The 22,181-nt window shown below is 33.5% G+C and overlaps 1 protein-coding gene across 10 annotated transcripts in view; it reads left to right on the top strand.

The window, feature by feature from the left end:
- LOC111682239 (myosin-G heavy chain) overlaps nt 1-22,181 on the top strand; it is an 82,685-nt gene that overhangs the window by 54,172 nt on the left and 6,332 nt on the right. For all 10 annotated transcript variants that reach the window (XM_046952954.1, XM_046952947.1, XM_046952959.1 and 7 more), the window contains 6 exons: nt 4,346-5,061; nt 5,549-5,666; nt 8,199-8,728; nt 15,974-16,681; nt 18,156-19,761; nt 21,556-21,767. In XM_046952954.1, the coding sequence (XP_046808910.1) occupies nt 4,346-5,061; nt 5,549-5,666; nt 8,199-8,728; nt 15,974-16,681; nt 18,156-19,761; nt 21,556-21,767 (3,890 nt within the window). The remainder of the gene's footprint in view (nt 1-4,345; nt 5,062-5,548; nt 5,667-8,198; nt 8,729-15,973; nt 16,682-18,155; nt 19,762-21,555; nt 21,768-22,181) is intronic.

The following is a 22,181-nucleotide window of genomic DNA, read 5'->3' on the forward strand; positions in this document are numbered from 1 at the left end:
TTAGCTTTAACCGTTTAGGCTGTGCGATGATGAATCAGTCAATCAGTCAGTCAGTCAGTCAGTCAGTCAGTCAGTCAGTAACGTTAGAATTTTATATATATAGATTGTTTTCTTAAGAATTTCTTTATAAAATTTCACCCAAATGTTTGTTGTTAAAATGTGGCCATTAAAAGCTCAAGACTGGTTTAGAGAACTTATTAGAAGCGCTATGAGGAAGTTGAAATTGAGTTTTGTAATATGAAAAATTGTTGTTAGAAAACAATAAAAAAATAAATCATTTCTAGGGCATGTCTATCAATTTGAGAAATCAAATAAATTTTGAAATGTTTAAAAGCTTTTTTTCCAATGTGAAAACTGTTAATTGAAAAACACGCTCACGTTAAAATGCCGCAATATAAATAAATGAAATTCACCTAAAATATTTATTACTATCTGGTACAGTTTGACATTGAAAATCAGCAAAATAGATTGACAACATAAGAAGTTATGAGTAAAAATTTCAGACTACCTCAAAAAAATTACGGTTTTTTCGTAATACGTAGGTAGTTTTCTAGAAAAGATAAGTAATTCGATGAATTTTGTCACACAATATTTTTTCCTATTATGGATCATGTATAATGAAAATCAAATCAATTGATTAAAAACTTCTCATAGACCCCATATATAGGTATATTCCAAGAAAACACAAAATTTTGTACATTTTAAATTACTATGAAAACAAATCATAATACCAACGTAAATCTATATCGGTCTGCAATAGATCATAGATTCCATAAAAGGTCCACTTTCGAAAATCACTTTAACCGTCATATATCATTGATAATAGAGTCAACACGAACATGTACTATGTATGTATCAAGCAGTCTGCTAACTTTTTTTTTCGAATCGGTCCACAATTCGTCATGGCACCCATATGAGGTCCACTTTCGAAAATCATTTAAACGGGCATATTTCAAGATAAAATTCAACACGAATACGTTCTGTATATGTATCAATAACTCTATTAATTTTTATTGATTTGGTCCACAATTGGTCAAAGCTCCCAATTGTATCTTGCTGATAGAGGTTATTAGGTATTCGGCACTGACTGACTTTAGAACGAACATGATATAGCAGAAGATTAACCGAGAATTGTGAGAAAGTGAAAACACTAATGAGATTATGGTAAAGCGTATCTTTGAATGTTGTAAAGAGAAATTAGCTTGTTAAAGTTAACCTGATGACTGCAAAATCGTTCGGGCAATGAAGGTTGAACTAAATGCGTGACTGAGCGAATACCATACAATCACTTGAATAAGTTGGATGTTGTTATAATGGTACACATTCTTTTGGACACACAGGTTCATGATCCCAACTATATTATAGACATTCATCTAAATAGGATCCTTATATCCAATAATTACAATCTTCATGAACTTTGATTGGAATACTTACTTTGATTAGAATATTTAGTTACACGGGTAGCTCGCTACTTAGCGAGTTTAATCGGTGATACCTTATAATCGCCGTTTCTTCCTTTTCTTCCTCTTGACAACTTATGCAGAAGTCATCGCTTGGTAAGTTCAGTCATCTAGTAATAATGTTCTTTAAGTTTATAGAACATCTTTGCTAGACCTGGCCATTAATTCCGGATAGGACCTCTACTGCTTTTCGGTATACACCTTCAGATTCGGAAACTTTGAACATTTTACAATTGTGGCTCGGTATGTCTGGGTTTCCGCTCTGAAAGTACACCTAAATCGCCTTGAGATCATGAATATCCGTCGAAATAACATGGGATTAGTCTGGGACAACGAGATATCTCACTGACCGAGACGATTTCACTCAGGCTACAGTTTCTTGTTTTGAGCTTTTGTTCGTATACGCTAACAATGTGGCCAGCCTTTGTCATCCTTTGCGAATTTCTAATAAAAATTCAACATTTTCAAACAGATTCTGATCCGTTTGTCCTATTTTCAATGATGCGCCTAATCAGGGGGGTTCCAGTGACTTCACTTAAACATCTGCTTAGACTTCGAGTGTGAAGTTTACTGCAGAAGTTGCTCTTCCTCCGAACAGCACTGTATAAATGGATCTGAGTCTACTTCATCTGAGTTTGATGGAGGGTTTGTATACTCCAGCTCAATTGGATCAGCATTTGCGCTGATCGTCTAATGACGATTTTTCATCAGAAATAGAACTTTCATCGGCTTCGTTCCAAGACGGTTGTCTATTTGCAAGGCAGTACGCAAACCTTCTTTGAGGAGGTTGTAGTTAGTTATAGGTTTCGACGGAGCGACCTGATTACTTTCGGACTGCGAGGTATTGCACTCACCGAGGCGAGTTTCGCTCAGTTTGAGCAGATGTCTTGAGCCTTGATACAAGACTTCCATTGTCCTATTTCAATGATTCTCCTAATCAGCAGGTTTCCAGAGATTTTACTAAAAAGGTCTGTTAGTCGAAGACTGTAAGGTTTACTGGAGAAGTTGCTCTTCGTCCAAATTCTTATGTTTAGGTCTTATTAATGGTGCTAGATCCATTACATCTGAGTTCGAGTTAAAGATTATAATACTACAGCTCAGTTGAAATAGCATTAGCACCATATAATGACGACTTTTTGTCGGAAATAGAGTATCGATCGTCTTCGTTCCAAGACGGTCGACTTAATGCAAGGCAGTATGCTTTTTTACAAAAAAATCCTTTAGGGAGGGATCTTTAATAGGAAAAGGTAGCTGTCGTTGGATATCGATTTCGTTGCGACTCATATAGTAGTCGCTTAGTCCTCAGTGCCTGGACTAGAAGGATCATTAAGCGTATCAGCGAACTCCCTCTATCTGACACCTGGGACGTGTCCGATGGAAGAAGCGACTATTCCACACGGATGTAGGAACATCTCCGATAAACAAGACGTATCATTAATATTAGTGCCACTTTATTAGTTTAATAGAGAGAATGAAAAAAAGAGAACATTACTATTAACCAGCACATGATCATGTGAATTTATCTTGGCTAGACTTTCGAATATATGGATATAACTCACCATAAACTTAGCAAACAACCTTCGTGCCATTTCTTAACATTAAAAATAGCATTTTCTTACTGTATCTTAAAATTATTCGGATCATTTTTCAATCCAGCATATGAAAGAATTTACACCTGCTTTTGTAATGAATTTTATTTCTTTTCTTTTTCGTATTAAAATTCATGTTATAAGTTTGACATTTTTTAAGCTAAAACCAGTCATTAATATTTAAAGTCTTTTATTTATTCTTTTATTTACATACGTTTTTGTTTTTAGTATTCATTCTTAAATTTTGTTACAAAATATACATTTCAGCTGTTGTTTTTGTTTCTTCCGCAAGTTAAACATTATAGAAGGATAAACAAAAATTAATTATTGAATAAAAGTAACATATATTGTTAATTAAGTTATACAATCTAAAGGCAAAAATTTAAATAAATTTCAAAAGAAAAATTTTAATTTAACCGCTTTTACCATAAATGATTCAAACAAATTAAATTGATGGCGTTCAAAATGTTATAATTAGAAACACATTTAATCATTAGTTATTTACTTTGTTAGTGTATTGTTTTAAATTATTTACACAAAGTATTATTTAGTTATTAATGTTTATGATTATAACATAAAATTAGCTAATAGTGTTGTGTTTATATAGTGGTAATTCTTGGTTGGGAGGTTTCTTTTTTTAATTTACATTTAGGAATAGTTTTTTTACAGAAAATTGTAATAAAGCAGACTTAAGTAAATAATCGTCTTTAGCAGATTCCGGCTGAAGATGATTATTTATGTAATAGTTAGAATAGCTAAACATAAAACTACAATCACTACACTATAGATAGATAGATAGATAGATAGATAGATAGATAGATAGATAGATAGATAGATAGATAGATAGATAGATAGATAGATAGATAGATAGATAGATAGATAGATAGATAGATAGATAGATAGATAGATAGATAGATAGATAGATAGATAGATAGATAGATAGATAGATAGATAGATAGATAGATAGATAGATAGATAGATAGATAGATAGATAGATAGATAGTTAGTTAGTTAGTTAGTTAGTTAGTTAATTAGTTAGTCAGTTAGTCAGTCAGTTAGTTAGTTAGTTAGTTAGTTAGCTAGTTAGTTAGTTAGTAATCGATCTCATGACAGACTACAACTTAAACCCTCAACACACAACTAACAAAGGCTAAGCTATTGAGTGGGATATAGTGTCAAAATTATAGATCATTTTATTCCGGGGATTTCCGGAACAAATCGATTCTTGACATTCTTTGAGTCTCAATTTTTATATTTTCAGTTTTAAAAATGTTCAAAACAAAACTTTTTTTACAGACGCCTCATCATCCAATGAGGCTGTACACCTACAACAACGACTCAAAAGTCTCAGTACCGAATTAGTAACATTGCGAAATCGTTTGCATGTGGGCCAAGGCCAAAGTGCAACAGCAGCAACGATAAACAATGGCAATGGAGCAAATTTATCACAACAACAGCAGCAACAACAACAACAACAGCAATTGGGCCCCTTAACAGCGTGTCTAGAACTGAATGCATCAAGTCCAAATTTAAATCTAAATAACAGTAGTAATAGTAATAATAATTTAAGCCATAACAACAATAACAACAGCAATACCAATAGTAATAATCAATTTAATAACTTTGCCACAAATGGCAATAACTTAGTACAACAACAACAGCAGCAGCAACAACAGCAAATGCAATTACATCAACAACAGCAATCACAAATACAACATGGTTCAATATTTCCCACATTAAATAATAGTAATAGTAACAACAGCAACAATAATAACAATAATAATAATACCACCACCAATAACAATAATAATTGTAGCAATAATGTTAATTTAACAACCACCACTAATACCGCCCAACATCATCATCATCAACAACAGCAACAACAACAATCACATCATCAACCAACACCACAACAACAGCAACAGCATCATAATAATCATACTTCATCATCAGTTATAAATACCAATACCGCCACATCTATTCTTAATAATAATAACAATAATAATAATAAAGTAAGTAAAACGCAAGTGTGTCGCTCACTATTAGGGGTATTCACTAACTCAAGTAGTTGAAAATAAAAACTAATATAAAAACGATTCTTTTTCGTATACAATTCCCCAAAACAAAAAACTACTTATGGTGAATACCCTATAATGTAAAAAACTAGAAAAAAAAATATGTTTAAACTTGAGTGCAGCAACTATTTCCATAAAAATTTAGACAATGCAACAATATTATGGTTACTGTTTTCTTAACTAGTTATAAGTAGCACCCATATTAAATATGGTTGATATAATTTAACACTAGTAATATGATTACGATAACCATAATAAAGTGGAATTTTCTAAAAACTTGTACAAAGAATTGCTGTCACCCTGTTGTTTTATATTTTTTTTTCTCTAAGTGTAGTTAGAATTTGTAATTTTTGCTTAATATGTTTCTTAATCATAGTAGTTACTAACTTTGTTGTTTTTTTTTTATTTGTTTTCATTTTTGTAGAATTCACATCATTTGTTTAGTCATACCTTGCCACATAATTCGTCAACCACATCGGGTATTGTTTCATCAAGAAATACATCCATACCACATCCACTGCCCCATCAGATCAATGAAAAAGGTAAATTGCTTGTCTTGTACAGTAACTATTTTGTAATAACTAATAATTTTGGGTTTTGGATTTCATTAGAAAAAAAATTTATTGCTAATTTTGTATTAACATATTTGTGGTTGCATTTGTTTGTTATTTATTGCTGTTGTGTTTGCAAAGTTTTGAAATTTCGGTTTTAAATATGATTTGTCTTTCTACGAGAGCTTTCGAACTTCGCCCAGAATGACCAATCTTCAGTGTCCTTCGGCAATATATTAAAATTAAAAACATTCTTGCATTCAACCGTCTGTTGCGAAAGCATTAGTACTAATGAATACGACTCGATCACATAAATCGACCGAAGCCCGGGTATAAAGACTAAATATGTTTTTTCGCCCTTTTTGACGGTTACATAAACTAAAATTTTAGAAACAATATTATTTATAACAAAATTGAATCAGTCCTTTAACCAACATTCCACAGCCATCATGTGTACTTAGAAGAGACCTATCTAATAACCGGGACAAGACAAAACAAAACTCTGCCCTGCGGGCTACCGGTTCTCGTGGTAACAGATTATCTCTGGTTAGACCTCATGACAAATAATTCAATTTCTTTGCTTTGTTATTGCAACAACATCAAAGGAAAGGCATCTGGTACAGAGTACCGATACTTGACTCTCCGAAAATATACCATAAAGTCATTGTTGACATGGGGAAAAGTCGGTAGTTAATCAAAACTCTGAAGAAATGGTTATATACATATACTCATGCGCTTTTAGTGTATAGATGTAGTGGTTAGTTAATCAAAACTCTGAAGAAATGGTTATATACATATACTCATGCGCTTTTAGTGTATAGATGTAGTGGTTAGTTTGCTTCTCTTAAGCCTTTAATTCCGGCTTCTTGTCTGAAAACACTGTGTTAGTTTTCTTGAATCCCTTTAAAAGATTCGCCATTAATTTATCCGATCCCAAAAATAATCAATTGGCACTTCTGACAAATTTAGTTTAATTCATTTGTAACACATTTTTCAGACATCTTAGATCTCAGTAGGTGTATTAATGACCAATACTATTTTAAGTAATAGACAAGGCAAAGTATTCCTTTATCAACTGGGTTGCTTCCAAAGAGCGTCGTTAAATGGTTATTTAAGAAACGAGCCTTAAACCAAGATATCTAAGTCTGATTAATATATGTCCAATTATATAGTATCCACTAAAATTTTACAATTTAGAGGGTCGTTGTAAGTGGTAGACAAAGCTACAGTATTTTCGATATTTTACCCATTATATTTGCTACCGCGAATTTGTAAATACAAATATCCTTTTGTAAAAAGACTTTAGACAAACGGCAATTCGCTTATTGGACAATCATAGTATATTTAAATTTCCTCGAATGCATTGAATCAACCATATTATGTTCATGTTGGTAAAGTTTTTAAAATGTAGCTCCCAAATTCTTCTCTTAGCTACATAGATAACTGATAAAACAGCGAGCTGCTCATTTCGAATCCTATTGACCCCAAGAGAACAAACTTAACGGAATTCCCGCCACAATGGCCATCAAAGTTTTATAAAAATTAGTGTTAATTGAAATCGCACAGTTTTTTCTTGTTGATATTCTTAATCGGAATATTATGTATGTCATATGTTTTTGTATCAATCTACTATGATAATTTCAACCCATAAAGTACTGGTATATGGTCTCAAAATTCCTGGCAATATACCAATTTTTGCCGATAGTCAAGCGGCACTTCTTTAATTAAACTTTTATACTATCACTTGCCTATTAGTCTGACATTACAAGAAAGATCTTTCAAGGCTGCGTCTCCTGTCTGACATTACTATTGTTTGGGACCCCACGTATAGGGACTATTAAGAACAGTCAGATGTATCGGCCAAAACAGGACCTGCTCTTGATATCTCTAACTACAATTTCATTTTAGGTTTTACCACAAGTAAGTAGTAAACTCAGATTATTTCTTTCAAGGCAGACAATTGAAGGAATCACCCAGGCACATATAAAGTTGACAAGTTGTTGTCGTATTCTTTCAATAAGAAATGCACAAAACATATTAAAACCTGTCTTATATATCGAAGTTTATAGCAATAATAAAAGGACAATGGGTGCTATTGGCAGACATGCAAGTAGGATTGTAAAGATAAGGAATATGAGGAAACGTTCTTCTATGTAAATGTCCTGCTCGATCCGTTAAAAGAAACAGTTATCAAATATCTCACATTCAACCTTGGTGAGATATCTGCGTCTAATCATAATTACATCTTCAGATTTATCGCTGGATCTAATACTTCTATATACCACTTCTGACTATCCAAGTGATCCTATCAAAACGGAATCTCCTCAACTCTACTTGACTGGTCTACTAAGTGTATTACTTTAGAACTCATGTTTAATAAATTCTCTTTTCAACCTAACCTAAAAAATTCATAATATTTAAAAGTCTCTTTAATTATAAATCATTCACAATTTTCCATTTACTTTTCTTTCGCCTTTTTGTTAAACAAAGTTAAATTAGTTTCTTTCCATCTCTTACACACAGCTTCTTCGGCCACCCATAATTTTATGGATTCAATTGTAATGCCTGTTATACCACCACCGACATCGATGACTCACACCTCCAATACACTACCTATGCGATCATCGACACATTCATCACATTTACAACATCAACAACAACAACAGCAGCAACAACACCATCATCATCACCACCAGCCATCGTATCATCAACAAACACAACAACAGCAGCAGCAGCAACAACATCAACACCAGTCACATCAATATCAACATCAAACCAACCAATTGCCCTTCATACCCATACAAAAGCATTTAAATCCATGTCATGGCATTAATACTCTTCCCATGGGTTTCACCAATTCCAACATTGTTGGCAGTATACACAATGTCAATCGTTCCAATCAATATGCAAATCAATTGAATCACTCATCCAATGGCAATACACAGCACAAACAACCCTATGAATTGGAAGATCTAATACATCTATCTGGACCTCTAACAGAAGATGCTGTTATGCGTACTCTGCAGGCGAGATTTAATGAGAATTGCTATTTCGTAAGTACCCATTGAAAAAAAGATAAATATATTAAAACTGTTAAGTGCATAACTGGCATTGCTATATTATTGGCCATAATTGGTTAAATCTGTTCATCAGCAGTCATTTTTGCAATTAGTGTGTTTTTGTGATTTTTTTTTTTGTCTATCAATTGTTGTTTTGTTTAATGTTTATATTTGGCTTTAATCACTAACAATTATTGCCAGATCATAATCTGAAATCGACTTCGTGATCAGACTCATACATACAGACACAAAAACTAACAATACCTCGTCGCACTTATTCAGTCTTACTTTTACATATATTTATTATTTATGACCAAAATGGTAATTGGTAGTTAGTTGTTTATTGGCGTTTTTGCCAATGCCTTATATATAGTGTACTCTTTGAGAACAAAAACATTGCAGGATCGGAGGTGTCAAGCTAGGGGTACGATCACTTAGTTTTTACAAAAAAAAAAAAAATACTTCTATATATGGCAGAGTCTTTGAGAGCTAAGTTGATTAAGTTTACGTAATGCGTTTCCAATGGTGAATATAAATATTATGGCTAGATATCTGTGTCTGCGTAGTTATATTCTAATTCTTATTGGTTACATTTCATTTGTCCTCCATTCATCAGGCATGTTCTCTTCCTCATCCAGAAGAATTAAACCTTATTTTGTGACAAAGCTTCATTCAGGATTCATCGTTAATTGCTCATTCGTCATTAATAACATTCCTTCCCCCCGGGGGCATGTTTCCATGATGAAATTTCCATTGCAATCCCGGGGTAAAGAGGTGCTGCCAATACCTCTAGTCTGCCGGGACTATAAACTGATGATGTCAAATGTATCCTTGGCTTCGCCTCGGAATGATTTGACACGAGGTCTAACCGGAGCACCATATAATCTGGCATTACGGGTGGCCAGTTGCCCGCAGGACTATGTTGGTTGAGGTTCCTTCGGGATCCGCATAGTGGCTGTGGTTTAATACCCAAAATCGCGGGGAGAGAATGTTGGTTTAAGGACTGATATATCCTATACCTAATGGATTGGATAAATATCTCTTCCAATAGGTCTGTATACAAAGCAGCATATACTGGATTCCTAAACCCGATCGGTATCTCTTACCGTTCGTGTAGTGGGACGCCAGTATATGCTGGGGAATTGTCAGGTCAGTATTCAATGGTTGCCTTTCATCCCGTATATCGATCTTTATGATCATGGGAATGAAAATAATGCTAAAATTGGGAAAGTCTCCATATATTGGAGATTAGTACCGGTTTAGTACGCATTTTTACGCTTCGGGGAAGTTTTTCGGTGCTGTTGCCATCTCAACAGGATATATTGATAGATGCTGCACGTCTATTTGTCGGGGCAATTATTGGAATTAATTGACTTTGGAAAATCCTATTTCCTTTGTTACATTGATCGGTTTATAAAAGAGAGATCCTGATCCATTTTGTTGGGTATTTCGGACTACCAAATATGTCTCTAGGTGCTGTTGCCAAAACAACAGAGCCATCTCAGTAGTGTGGTTGCGCGGGCATTAAGAGGTTATGGAATGCACTGGAATGGGTCATTAGATAATGGAGATTGCATTTTGAATAATGCAATTCTTTCATGATATCAGAAAGTGTGGTCCCTTCCGCACTGTCGGAAGATTGATTTCACCTAATGTTCACCCTTCTATTGACTTTAGACCAGCTTTTTCCTTGTCGGGGTTCGTCCTGGGGATTTAATCCTGCCTGTCATTCCGCAACGGGGCTGCTATGGCAAGAGATTAAATAGCTCGAGTACTTCAACAAAGGGCTTGTACATGGACCGAACATCCATGTACAAAAATTGCTACCTGAGTTCTTCATTGAGGAATTCAGGGACGCATGATAGACCATCTCTAGTCTACACAGTGGATGAAAAAGACCACCGTGAGATAAGGCCGTCAAGGCAGGTGCTCATATTAATCTTTCGGCATTCATTGTCTTGTCCGGCTAGGTTCTAGGTTTACTCTCTTCATATCAGTATTATGACCGTGTGTTCTCTGTTATCGGCTTTTTTCGATGAAATCATATTTTGGATATAGGTTTTGATGCCGAATCGAAAGTTAAGAATATTTAAGTCAGAGATTAGATAGCTTGGGAACTTGAGCAAAGTGCTCGTACATAGACCAACAGACCAATAGTCTCCGGCGTTTATGAAGAACTAATGAGTGGTACTGAGTCATCTAATAAGCTCACCTTGCGGTTGAAATAAGATCAACATGAAGGTGTTCGAGATTCAAGCCGATGTCAAATGGTCGGGGGTAGCCATCTGCAAAAAATAGACATTTATAGTATATAGTACAATTTGCCATAAGAATTTAAAATAGTGGCAACTCCGTTCAAATTGATGAAATTATTTTCTAAAATGTTTGATTCCAATCGTTATCAGCGGCTATATTTAAGTCGGCTTAGCTTTTGAGCCGAAAAAATCGGCGGCGGGCGGCTTTCAAAATATTACCGGCGGCCAATCACCTTCGATTTGAGCCGTCTCTGGCAGGTGTTTATGTAATGCACTTCGATTTATTCCCTTCTTCTATCAATACCACAGATGCGCTACCAACTGGAAATGAAGATTTGAAAAAATGTCAGCTTCCTCCTTTGAGAATCATAACACCCGACATCCACACAACCCGAGAAATATAAGTTTGTAAGAAGTTCAAATGCGTAATGTCGAAGCACTTGAAATTGTTAGGAACTCTTCTATAACGGAGAATCTTAAACCGTTCGATGCATCTTAGTGGGTTGAGCTAGTCTATGGTGACTAGCTCAAATATGACTAACACGTATTTGATCACATCAAAGCACGTCATAGGGATCCATTTCTGATCCAAATATCTTAAACATTTTACGTTGTTTAAAATGTTTTGAATCAAAATTTGAAAATCGTTATTCCTGATGAAGTGTGATCAGCCAAATGTTGGTCTACACTGCAGCATTACCCATTAACTTATAAAACAAAAAAAGCCAACATATCACAACTCTAACCAAAGGTAGACAATGTCAGATCAGACAAACCAATCGACATATCGTCACTTTAAACTCGAGCTGTTATAAAAAACTTCAAGCTCTTTTTGTCTAAAAAAACAACAACTAAAATAAGAAAAAAATCAAAACTTGTTTAGCTTTAGCTGTTGCATTTTAGAGTGTTTTGTATGTGCCACACGCACAGTTCAATTTTATTTGATTTTTTTGTTTAAATCTTCTAAACAAAAAATACAAAAATCCAGCAACCCGCAGGCACAAATGTTTACAAACGACAGCAACAACAGTCACCAACAACAACAACGAAAACTCTATGGATCAGACAATGGAACATTCAGATCCACAAACTCACACATGATTACCAACACACACACACACCCGTAAACTCGCTCCATTCCAATAACAAAGAAAAGAAAAAACTTGAAAATAATTTTGTTATGAGACTATTACAGCCACAAGCCAACAAACAACCAAACAACAACCATGAAAACCAACACATTGGACCTTTCAGACCAGTCCCAGGCTAAATCATGCCATATCATTCATTCCAAGTCAGACCAGGCCAGGCCTAGTAAGGCAGCTTTGAATTCTGTTGTTTATTATTATTGTTGTTATTTTGTTTTTCACAAATTTCAAAGAAAAAACCGAAACAGAATTCATTAAAGTTGGAGTTGTAATTTTTGTTTTCATTTTATTTTATTTGTTGCATTTAATGTTGTTGTATTCATTATTTATTTGCTGTTTTTTTGTTTGTGTTTTGCTATATCTCATTGCCTCTCGACCGCAGCAGCAGCGGCCTCTCCACGTGTCTGTCCATCCGTTGTTTGCCTTTTTGTTATTTTTAAAGTTTTTAAACGTTGAATTTTGTTCGGGAACAGGTTTTGGCGCCTTTTGCATGGTGGTTTTCGTTTGTTTTGTTTATTCTGAAAATCTGTTTGGATTTTGTTATTCGTTAATGAAGTACGAGGGTTGTTTGGAGAAGTTTGCAAATTTGTATAAATCACTATTGATCAGAGCATATGTCTATTCTCAAACGAGGACCTTTAATAGGTATCATTCGATTACTATAGACGAATATTAACTTTTTGCTAAAGAATTGTTGACAATAAACTGATTTTTGTGGGAGATAGGGCCAATTATGAAACGTTCCTTAAAAATTTTTGAAACATAAATTTTAATTCTTATAAAAGTACCCAGCAAAAACTGGGTACTGGCTTTCAATTGTAAGTACTTACCTATCAACTTACTTTTCAATGATTACAACATATGCTCTGGGTTACATAGAAGTCCAATAAGGTGTTACTATTAATATGTTATATAAACAGTTTCTTTTTCATTAGTCATCTTGCTAGCGAAGATACAGATGCTAGATAGATAGATAGATAGATAGATAGATAGATAGATAGATAGATAGATAGATAGATAGATAGATAGATAGATAGATAGATAGATAGATAGATAGATAGATAGATAGATAGATAGATAGATAGATAGATAGATAGATAGATAGATAGATAGATAGATAGATAGATAGATAGATAGATAGATAGATAGATAGATAGATAGATAGATAGTTAGTTAGTTAGTTAGTTAGTTAGTTAGTTAGTTAGTTAGTTAGTTAGTCTGTCAGTTAATTAGGTAGTTAGTTAGTTAGTTAGTTAGTTAGTTAGTTAGTTAGTTAGTTAGTTAGTTAGTTAGTTAGTTAGTTAGTTAGTTAGTTAGTTAGTTAGTTAGTTAGTTAGTTAGTTAGTTAGTTAGTTAGTTAGTTAATTAGTTAGTTAGTTAATTAGTTAGTTAGTCTGTCAGTTAATTAGTTAGCTATTTAGTTAGTTAGTTAGTTAGTTAGTTAGTTAGTCTGTCAGTTAATTAGTTAGTTAGTTAGTTAGTTAGTTAGTTAGTTAGTTAGTTAGTTAATTAGTTAGTTAGTTAGTTAATTAGTCTGTCAGTTAATTAGTTAGTTAGTTAGTAGTTTAGTTAGTTAGTTAGTCTGTCAGTTAATTAGGTAGTTAGTTAGTTAATTAGTTAGTTAATTAGTTAGTTAATTAGTTAGTTAGTTAGTTAGTTAGTTAGTTAGTTAGTTAGTTAGTCTGTCAGTTTATTAGTTAGTTAGTTAGTTAGTTAGTTAGTTAGTTAGTTAGTTAGTTAGTTAGTTAGTTAGTTAGTTAGTTAGTTAGTTAGTTAGTTAGTTAGTTAGTTAGTTAGTTAGTTAGTTAGTCAGTTAGTCAGTTAGTCAGTTAGTCAGTTAGTCAGTTAGTTAGTTAGTTAGTTAGTTAGTTAGTTAGTTAGTTAGTTAGTTAGTTAGTTAGTTAGTCTGTCAGTTTATTAGTTAGTTATTTAGTTAGTTAGTTAGTTAGTTAGTTAGTTAGTTAGTTAGTTAGTTAGTTAGTTAGTTAGTTAGTTAGTTAATTAGTCTGTCAGTTAATTAGTTAATTAGTTAGTTAGTTAGGTAGTTAGTTAGTTAATTAGTTAGTTAGTCAGTCAGTCAGTCAGTCAGTCAGTCAGTTAGCTAGTTAGTTATTTAGTTAGTTAGTTAGTTAGTTAGTTAGTTAGTTAGTTAGTTAGTTAGTTAGTTAGTTAGTTAGTTAGTTAGTGAGTTAGTGAGTTAGTGAGTGAGTTAGTTAGTTAGTTATTTAGTTAGTTAGTTTGTTAGTTGTAAATGAATTTTTAAGCAAATAAAGATTAAATAAAAAAAAGTTAGTTAGTTAACACACTTTTCATACCACCCTTGTATAAATCGTATTAACTACTTACTAAGTCAACAAACCAAACAACCGACTAACCCAACCAAAATTAAGCCACTTTATTCCTGCCAGCCAGTTACTGCTGCAATCCGCTTTAAGAATGTTACTTTTATCTGTTGGACCATGGAAGCATGTATTTTTCTTCTCCAATCTAAAAAATGTTCTTTTTTTCTTTAATAAACCACAAATAGGAATAGGGGTTAAAGTTAATTAAATTGTATTTTTTAATAGTTTTTTGTTTCATTTTTTTAAATTTAGCTGTAATATTTTTTAGAGGACATTCCAACCGCGATTTGTTTACGTCTTTTTTAATTGCACTAAAATAAGGATAGGCGGAAGAAAATTGTACTGTTATAAACGTGTTAACTAAAATATTTGGTATACTTTGTGGTAACTTAATACTTAAAGTCTTACTTCAAATCAGATCGATTTCGATACAATCTATATATATAGACCTCAGTTGGTTCAACTGATTTTCTTATAAATAACTGTCTAAACTAAACTTATTGGAAATATTTTTCAGCACAACCAATCTTCGGGTTAGTTTCAGTTTTTGAACGACATTTGTGTATTTACGTATTCCTAATTTTTTATCGAGTATTCAGATTTTTGCATATTTTTATTTTTCTGAAGAACTTTCTCTTGATGTGATCTCGAGTCCTATTGTGATATAATTTCATTTGAAAATCAATGATATTTTGATCTTCTATATATAGAACAAACATATTTTAAAAAGAATTTGAAAAAATGTTATTCTTTTAAGTGAGTCTTGTGTGACAGTTACATATAGGAATTCTCAAATTTGATAGTTTCCAAAAATATATGTACCTAAATTAAGGTTCCATACTTTCAAGTTTAACACAGTCTATACTAAAATTTTATATTCAGTAAAATCCCTTTAAAATGTCAAAAAAGTTGTATGAAAATAGCTATTTGTTTTATTAGTAGACATTTTATTTAAACAAATATAAAAATAGGTTGTAAATTCTCGCTCAGCCATATGCAAATTCTCAACATACAAAGTTCAGGCGTAAATTACCCTTATGGACCATCACCACGAGAATTTTTTGTCAATTTACATTAAACATGAACCGGGTTTCATCACCACAAACAAATTGTAACATGTAGAGTATATTGATTTGCCTGTGGATCGAACACGAAACCCCTCGTTTTGTAAATAAATGCGTAAAGCATTCGACCACAACCGGTGGTCCCAAGTTGATAGCAAAGTGTCTATTAATAATATGAGCTAAAAATAGAATTTAGCACAGTCAACAACCAAACAATTTAAAAGTTTGCTTGGTTATATTTATACAGTACAATGTTAAGTATTAACAGTACAAGTTTCAGTTGAAACAGTAGTGGTGTGTTTTCTTTTATTTAGATAACATAACACAAGTTTACTTTAAATGTTAACAGCATGTCTCATAAATTAATTAAAACTTTAACATTAAACTAATTTAACATTTTTATTTTGATGTTACTTTTTTTCCTTTACAGTCCAATGTTGGTCCCATATTACTTTCCATCAATCCCTATCTAAATGTTGGCAATCCCTTGACATTATCTTCCACCCGTTCATTTCCTTTAGCTCCTCAGCTGCGCAAAATCGTTCAGGAAGCCGTACGTCAACAAGCTGAAACGGGCTATCCCCAAGCCATAATACTCTCTGGTACTTCGGGTGCTGGCAAAACCCATTGTTCTATGCTATTGTTGCGTCAATTATTTGCCGTAGCTGGTGGTGGTCCTGAAACTGATGCCTTTAAACATTTAGCTGCCGCTTTTACAGTATTACGTTCCTTAGGTTCGGCCAAAACATCAACGAATTCAGAATCCAGTCGTATTGGCCAATTTATTGAAGTTCAGGTGACAGATGGTGCTCTATATCGCACTAAAATTCACTGTTATTTTTTGGATCAGACACGTGTTATACGTCCATTGCCCAAGGAGAAAAACTATCATATTTTCTATCAAATGTTGGCTGGTTTGAGTCGAGAAGAACGTGTCAAATTAAATTTGGAAGGTTATTCTCCATTAAATTTACGCTATTTGCAAAATGGTGATATTTCTCAAAACGATCAAGAGGATGCGGCTCGTTTTCAGGCCTGGAAAACATGTTTGGGTATATTGGGAATACCATTTTTAGATGTGGTTCGTGTTTTAGCTGCCGTTCTATTGCTGGGAAACGTACAGTTTATTGATGGTCAGGTGAGTAATAAGAATTTCAAAAGCTTTTATTTAATACAAGTCGCATTACAGGAGGGACGTATTGTTTCTAAATTACTTTGTTGTCGAATTAGGCGAGATCACATAAAAGGGGACTTTCTGGTACTTTTTCGTTCCACAAAAGTTAGTTTTTGAATTTTCAATAATATTGAACATAGAAACATAAAATTAAGTATGTAGAGCCCACATTAGATCAAAACACATAAAAAGGGGACTTTTTGGTACTTTTTCGTTCCACAAAAGTTACTTTTTGAATTTTCGATAATATTGAACCTAGAATCATGCAATTAAGCTTGTAGAATCCGGATTAAGCGAGAACACATTAAAGGGGACTTTTTAGTACATTTATTGTTCTTCATAAGGTACTTTTTAACAATTTTCTATAATATTGAACCTAGAAACATGAAATTAAGTATGTAGAGTCTGGATTAAGTGAGAACCCATAAAAATTGACTTTGTTACTTTTTCGTCCTACAAAATGTACTTTTTGAAAATTCTATAATATTAAACTTAGAAACATAAAAATTTAAGTAAGAACCTACAAAAAAAGTACTTTTTAGTACTTTTTCATTCCACAAAAGTTACTTTTTGAATTTTCTATAATATTGAACCTAGAAACATGAAATTAAGTTTGTAGAGTCCGGAATAGGCGAGAACACATAAAAGGGGACTGTTTAGTACTTTTTTGTTCTTTATAAGGTTCTTTATGAAATTTCTATATTATTGAACCAAAAAACATTAAATTAAATATATAGAGTCTGGATTAAGTGAGAACCCATAAAAGGGGACTTTTTGGTACCTTAGCGTTTTGCAATTGTTTTTTTTTTTTTTTTGTTATGTTGCGACCCGTTTTTAAAACTTGCAAAAATATCGTAATATTTTGATATTTCGCACAACCACTCACAACTTCTTAAAACAATCTTACACACTTTGCAATTTCGTAAACAACCTTCTCACATTGCGTCAGCGATTGTATAATGTATGCCTTACTTGAACTATCTGTTTCACTTATTGCAAGCATTTAAAACATTAGAATTTTATTCGAACATTCGATTATTCGACAAAAATTGTTCGAATTATTCTTTAATCTAAATTGCAAATTTTTTATTCGTTTAAAGTAAAACAAATTTTTTTTTTCGATTAATCAAATAATTTTTATTCGAATGACAACCCTAGTGAATATCCAGAATTAATTTTCCAATAAACGTCACGCCTTAAATCAATCGAACTCATAGATTTTAATAAATTAACATTTCCTTAAAAAAAAACAAACTTTTAATACATGACACCCTGTTTAATTTTAAATAACAATTTAAATAACAGCACATTGTTTTTATTTAATTTAACACACCCTATTACTAATTTAACTTAGTAGCTTGTTCACCCTGTTACATTTTCGTTAAGCTTTACATAAAAGGTTCATGACTTCACTACGTAAATTGCCGTTTCTTTACAGAGTCTGGAGGTGGATGTTAAAGGTGAAACAGAATTAAATGCTGTTGCCAGTTTGCTTGGTGTACCACCAGCCGCTCTATTTCGTGGTCTAACCACACGTACACACAATGCTCGTGGTCAATTAATCAAATCTGTATGCGATGCCAATATGTCAAATATGACGCGTGATTGTTTAGCTAAGGCACTCTACTGTCGCACAGTGGCCACAATTGTGCGTAGAGCAAATAGTTTAAAACGTTTGGGTTCTACTTTGGGTACTCTGAGTTCTGATTCCAATGAATCGGTGCACAATCAAGGTGATGTGGCCTCACAGCATGCCTCTACTATTGGTGGGAATTCGGGTTCTAAATCTATGGCGGCATTAAATAATGCTGTGCGTCATGCTACAGATGGTTTTATTGGTATACTGGATATGTTTGGTTTCGAAGAACCTTCACCGCGTGCCCAATTAGAGCATTTGTGCATAAATCTGTGTGCCGAAACCATGCAACATTTCTATAATACTCATATATTTAAAAGTTCAGTGGAATCGTGTCGTGATGAGGGTATTGTCTGCGATACCGAAGTGGATTATGTGGATAATGTCCCATGCATCGATTTAATATCATCACTGCGCACGGGTTTGTTGAGCATGCTAGATGCTGAATGTGCTGCCCGAGGTTCAGCCGAAAGTTATGTGGTCAAAATTAAGATACAACATCGTAGTTCACCGCGTTTGGAGATAAAACCCACTACTGAACCCAATGATCCACGATTGTTTATAATACGTCATTTTGCTGGACGTGTAGAATATGATGCCACTGACTTTTTGGACACCAATCGTGATGTGGTACCCGATGATTTAGTGGCGGTTTTTTATAAACATACCTGTAATTTTGGTTTTGCCACTCACTTATTTGGTTCCGAATTAAAAGCTTTATATGCTCTACAAAGTGTGCCGAGAGGTTTAAGTTTTCGCATAGCTCCTACTTCTCATACAGAACTGCTGAATGGTGATGAACCGGTTTCAACTTTAACACAAGATTTTCATACTCGTTTGGATAATCTTTTGCGTACTTTGGTCCATGCTCGTCCACATTTTGTGCGCTGTATACGTAGTAATTCTTCCGAAGCGGCTGGTTGCTTTGAACGTATGACCGTCGTTAAACAAATTCGTTCTTTACAGGTTTTGGAAACCGTTAATCTAATGGCTTCTGGTTTTCCACATCGCATGCGTTTTAAACAATTTAATGCTCGTTATCGCATGTTAGCCCCCTTCCATTTGATACGCCGTAATGAAGATAAAATGGAGGAATGTTGCAATATTATATTACAATATGCCATGGAAAATCCTCCTGTAGTTGAGGGATCTGTTACATTGGCTTGGGCTCCCGGTAAACGTCATGTATTTTTGAGTGAAGGCATACGCCAACATTTAGAACATTTACGTACGGAGATTCGTAATAAGAGTGCTACCTTAATACAGGCCACTTGGCGTGGTTGGCAGTGGCGCAAGAAAATGGGTGGCGTTAAGCAGAGAACGCGTACTAATGGTGGGGGAGTTTTAATGATGCCGACGGCGAAATTACCGAAAACACATTCCAGTAGCAATCCAATTGGCGTGGGAGGTGAGTTTTAAAATTGTTTTTTATAGTTTTATTAAACTTTTGATAATAAATCAATTGTAGTCTAGTGTCAAGTCTATAAGCCAGTCTTTTCTTAAGTCTAGTCTATAGTATAGTTTTTAGTCTATAGTCGACTATAGACTTGACTATAGTCTTGTATAAAGTCTATGGTTAAGTCCATGGTATGGTCTGTAGTCTAGCTAGTCTATAGTGTATATACTATACTATAAACTAGTCTATAGTCTAGTCTATAGTCTAGTCTATAGTCTAGTCTATAGTCTAGTCTATAGTCTAGTCTATAGTCTAGTCTATAGTCTAGTCAATAGTCTAGTCTATAGTCTAGTCTATAGTCTAGTCTATAGTCTAGTCTATAGTCTAGTCTATAGTCTAGTCTATAGTCTAGTCTATAGTCTAGTCTATAGTCTAGTCTATAGTCTAGTCTATAGTCTAGTCTATAGTCTAGTCTATAGTCTAGTCTATAGTCTAGTCTATAGTCTAGTCTATAGTCTAGTCTATAGTCTAGTCTATAGTCTAGTCTATAGTCTAGTCTATAGTCTAGTCTATAGTCTAGTCTATAGTCTAGTCTATAGTCCAGTCTATAGTCTAGTCTATAGTCTAGTCTATAGTCTAGTCTATAGTCTAGTCTATAGTCTAGTCTATAGTCTAGTCTATAGTCTAGTCTATAGTTTAGTCTATAGTTTAGTCTATAGTCTAGTCTATAGTCTAGTCTATAGTCTAGTCTATAGTCTAGTCTATAGTCTAGTCTATAGTCTTGTCTATAGTCTAGTCTATAGTCTAGCCTATAGTCTAGTCTATAGTCTCGTCTAGTCTATAGTCTAGTCTATAGTCTAGTCTATAGTCTAGTCTATAGTCTGGTCTATAGTCTAGTCTATAGTCTAGTCTATAGTCTAGTCTATAGTCTAGTCTATAGTCTAGTCTATAGTCTAGTCTAAAGTTTAGTCTTTAGTCTAGTCTATAGTCTAGTCTTTAGTCTAATTTATAGTCTAGTCTATAGTCTAATCTATAGTCTCGTCTATAGTCCGGTCTATAGTCTAGTCTAGAGTATAATCCGTAATCCAGTCTATAGTCTAGTTTTTTTAACTGGTCTATTTTCTAACCTATTGTGTAGTCTATAGTATATTCTTTAGTCTCGTCTTTGGTCTACTATATAGTCTAGTCTATAGTCTAGTATATGTTCTAGGCTATAGTCTGTACTATAATCTAGATTAAACTAGGCATGACTACAGTCTAGTCCAGTCAAATGTCTCTCGGTTTGTCTACTAATCAAGATACTTATGAATGAATGACGAATTTGAAGTTCCAAAAAAGCATCTCTTTTTAATCTTCACAATTCCTTTGTCGAGGGGCACTTGATCTTTTTAAAAGTTATGGGACCAATTAATATCTTCAAATTTTACATACATGAGTAATAAACTCAAACTAAAATTGAAGTCTTAACATAACTACTTAACCATAATCTAAATGTTTCAACATTTTATGTTCAGTTTTACAAACACTTCATTATTAGAAAATTTACACACATATTATCACTTAATAAGGACACAAAACATACACGCACTCAATCCGTAAGGACTCTTTATAATACTCAAACCAAATTCTATTTTTTATTCAAACGTTCGTGTATTCGTTCATTCATTTATTCACTCATTATTTCCATTTGCCATAAAACTAATATATTGCTTAAGAAGAAGAGAAATAAAACTTCAATTTTCATTATTTTTTAATGTTCTTTCTGTTTCCTCTCTATTTTTTTCTCTGTTGCACGAATATTTTCAGCATCGAATGCAGTTGTTGCTGCTGCAGCAGCAGCGGCTGCCGCCGCTACTTTAACAACTTCGTTACCACGTTTATCGGCGAAAACCACAAATCTGGGTACGGTTACAAGGCCAAGACCACAACCTATAGCGGGTACACCACCACCGGATCCAAATGAAAAATGTGACACAAAGATAATTCAGCAAACATGCAGTCTTTTTGGATTAGATTTGGTAAGTTGACAATGATGTAATATGGTGGTTTAGAGTGAGTGGTGTTAGTATTTTCTAAAGGATGTAGATAGATGAAAGTAAATTTACGACACAGCTAATTAGGGTGTCCAGTGAGGCTTTAACCTATTTAAATTAAGTTAAAGTCTTGTTTACATCATAGTATAAAGATATTTGAACCAAGAGCATAATGTGTCGTATGGTTTCTGAAAGTTATGACAATTTTCAAAGCGTCACATAAACAATGGACATAATGTCATAATGTGTAAGAACAGTATTACATTGTCAAATTTAACACCCTAAAATATGTAAGTATTTGACAAACATCGGTTTACAAAAGAGAAATATTTTGCCATCAATGAGTAAACATTTGAAATATGTATAATAGTAGAACAGTGAGACTAAATATTATTCGTA

This window comes from Lucilia cuprina, chromosome 2, assembly GCF_022045245.1.
Source record: "Lucilia cuprina isolate Lc7/37 chromosome 2, ASM2204524v1, whole genome shotgun sequence".
In the NCBI taxonomy this organism is placed as follows: domain Eukaryota; kingdom Metazoa; phylum Arthropoda; class Insecta; order Diptera; family Calliphoridae; genus Lucilia; species Lucilia cuprina.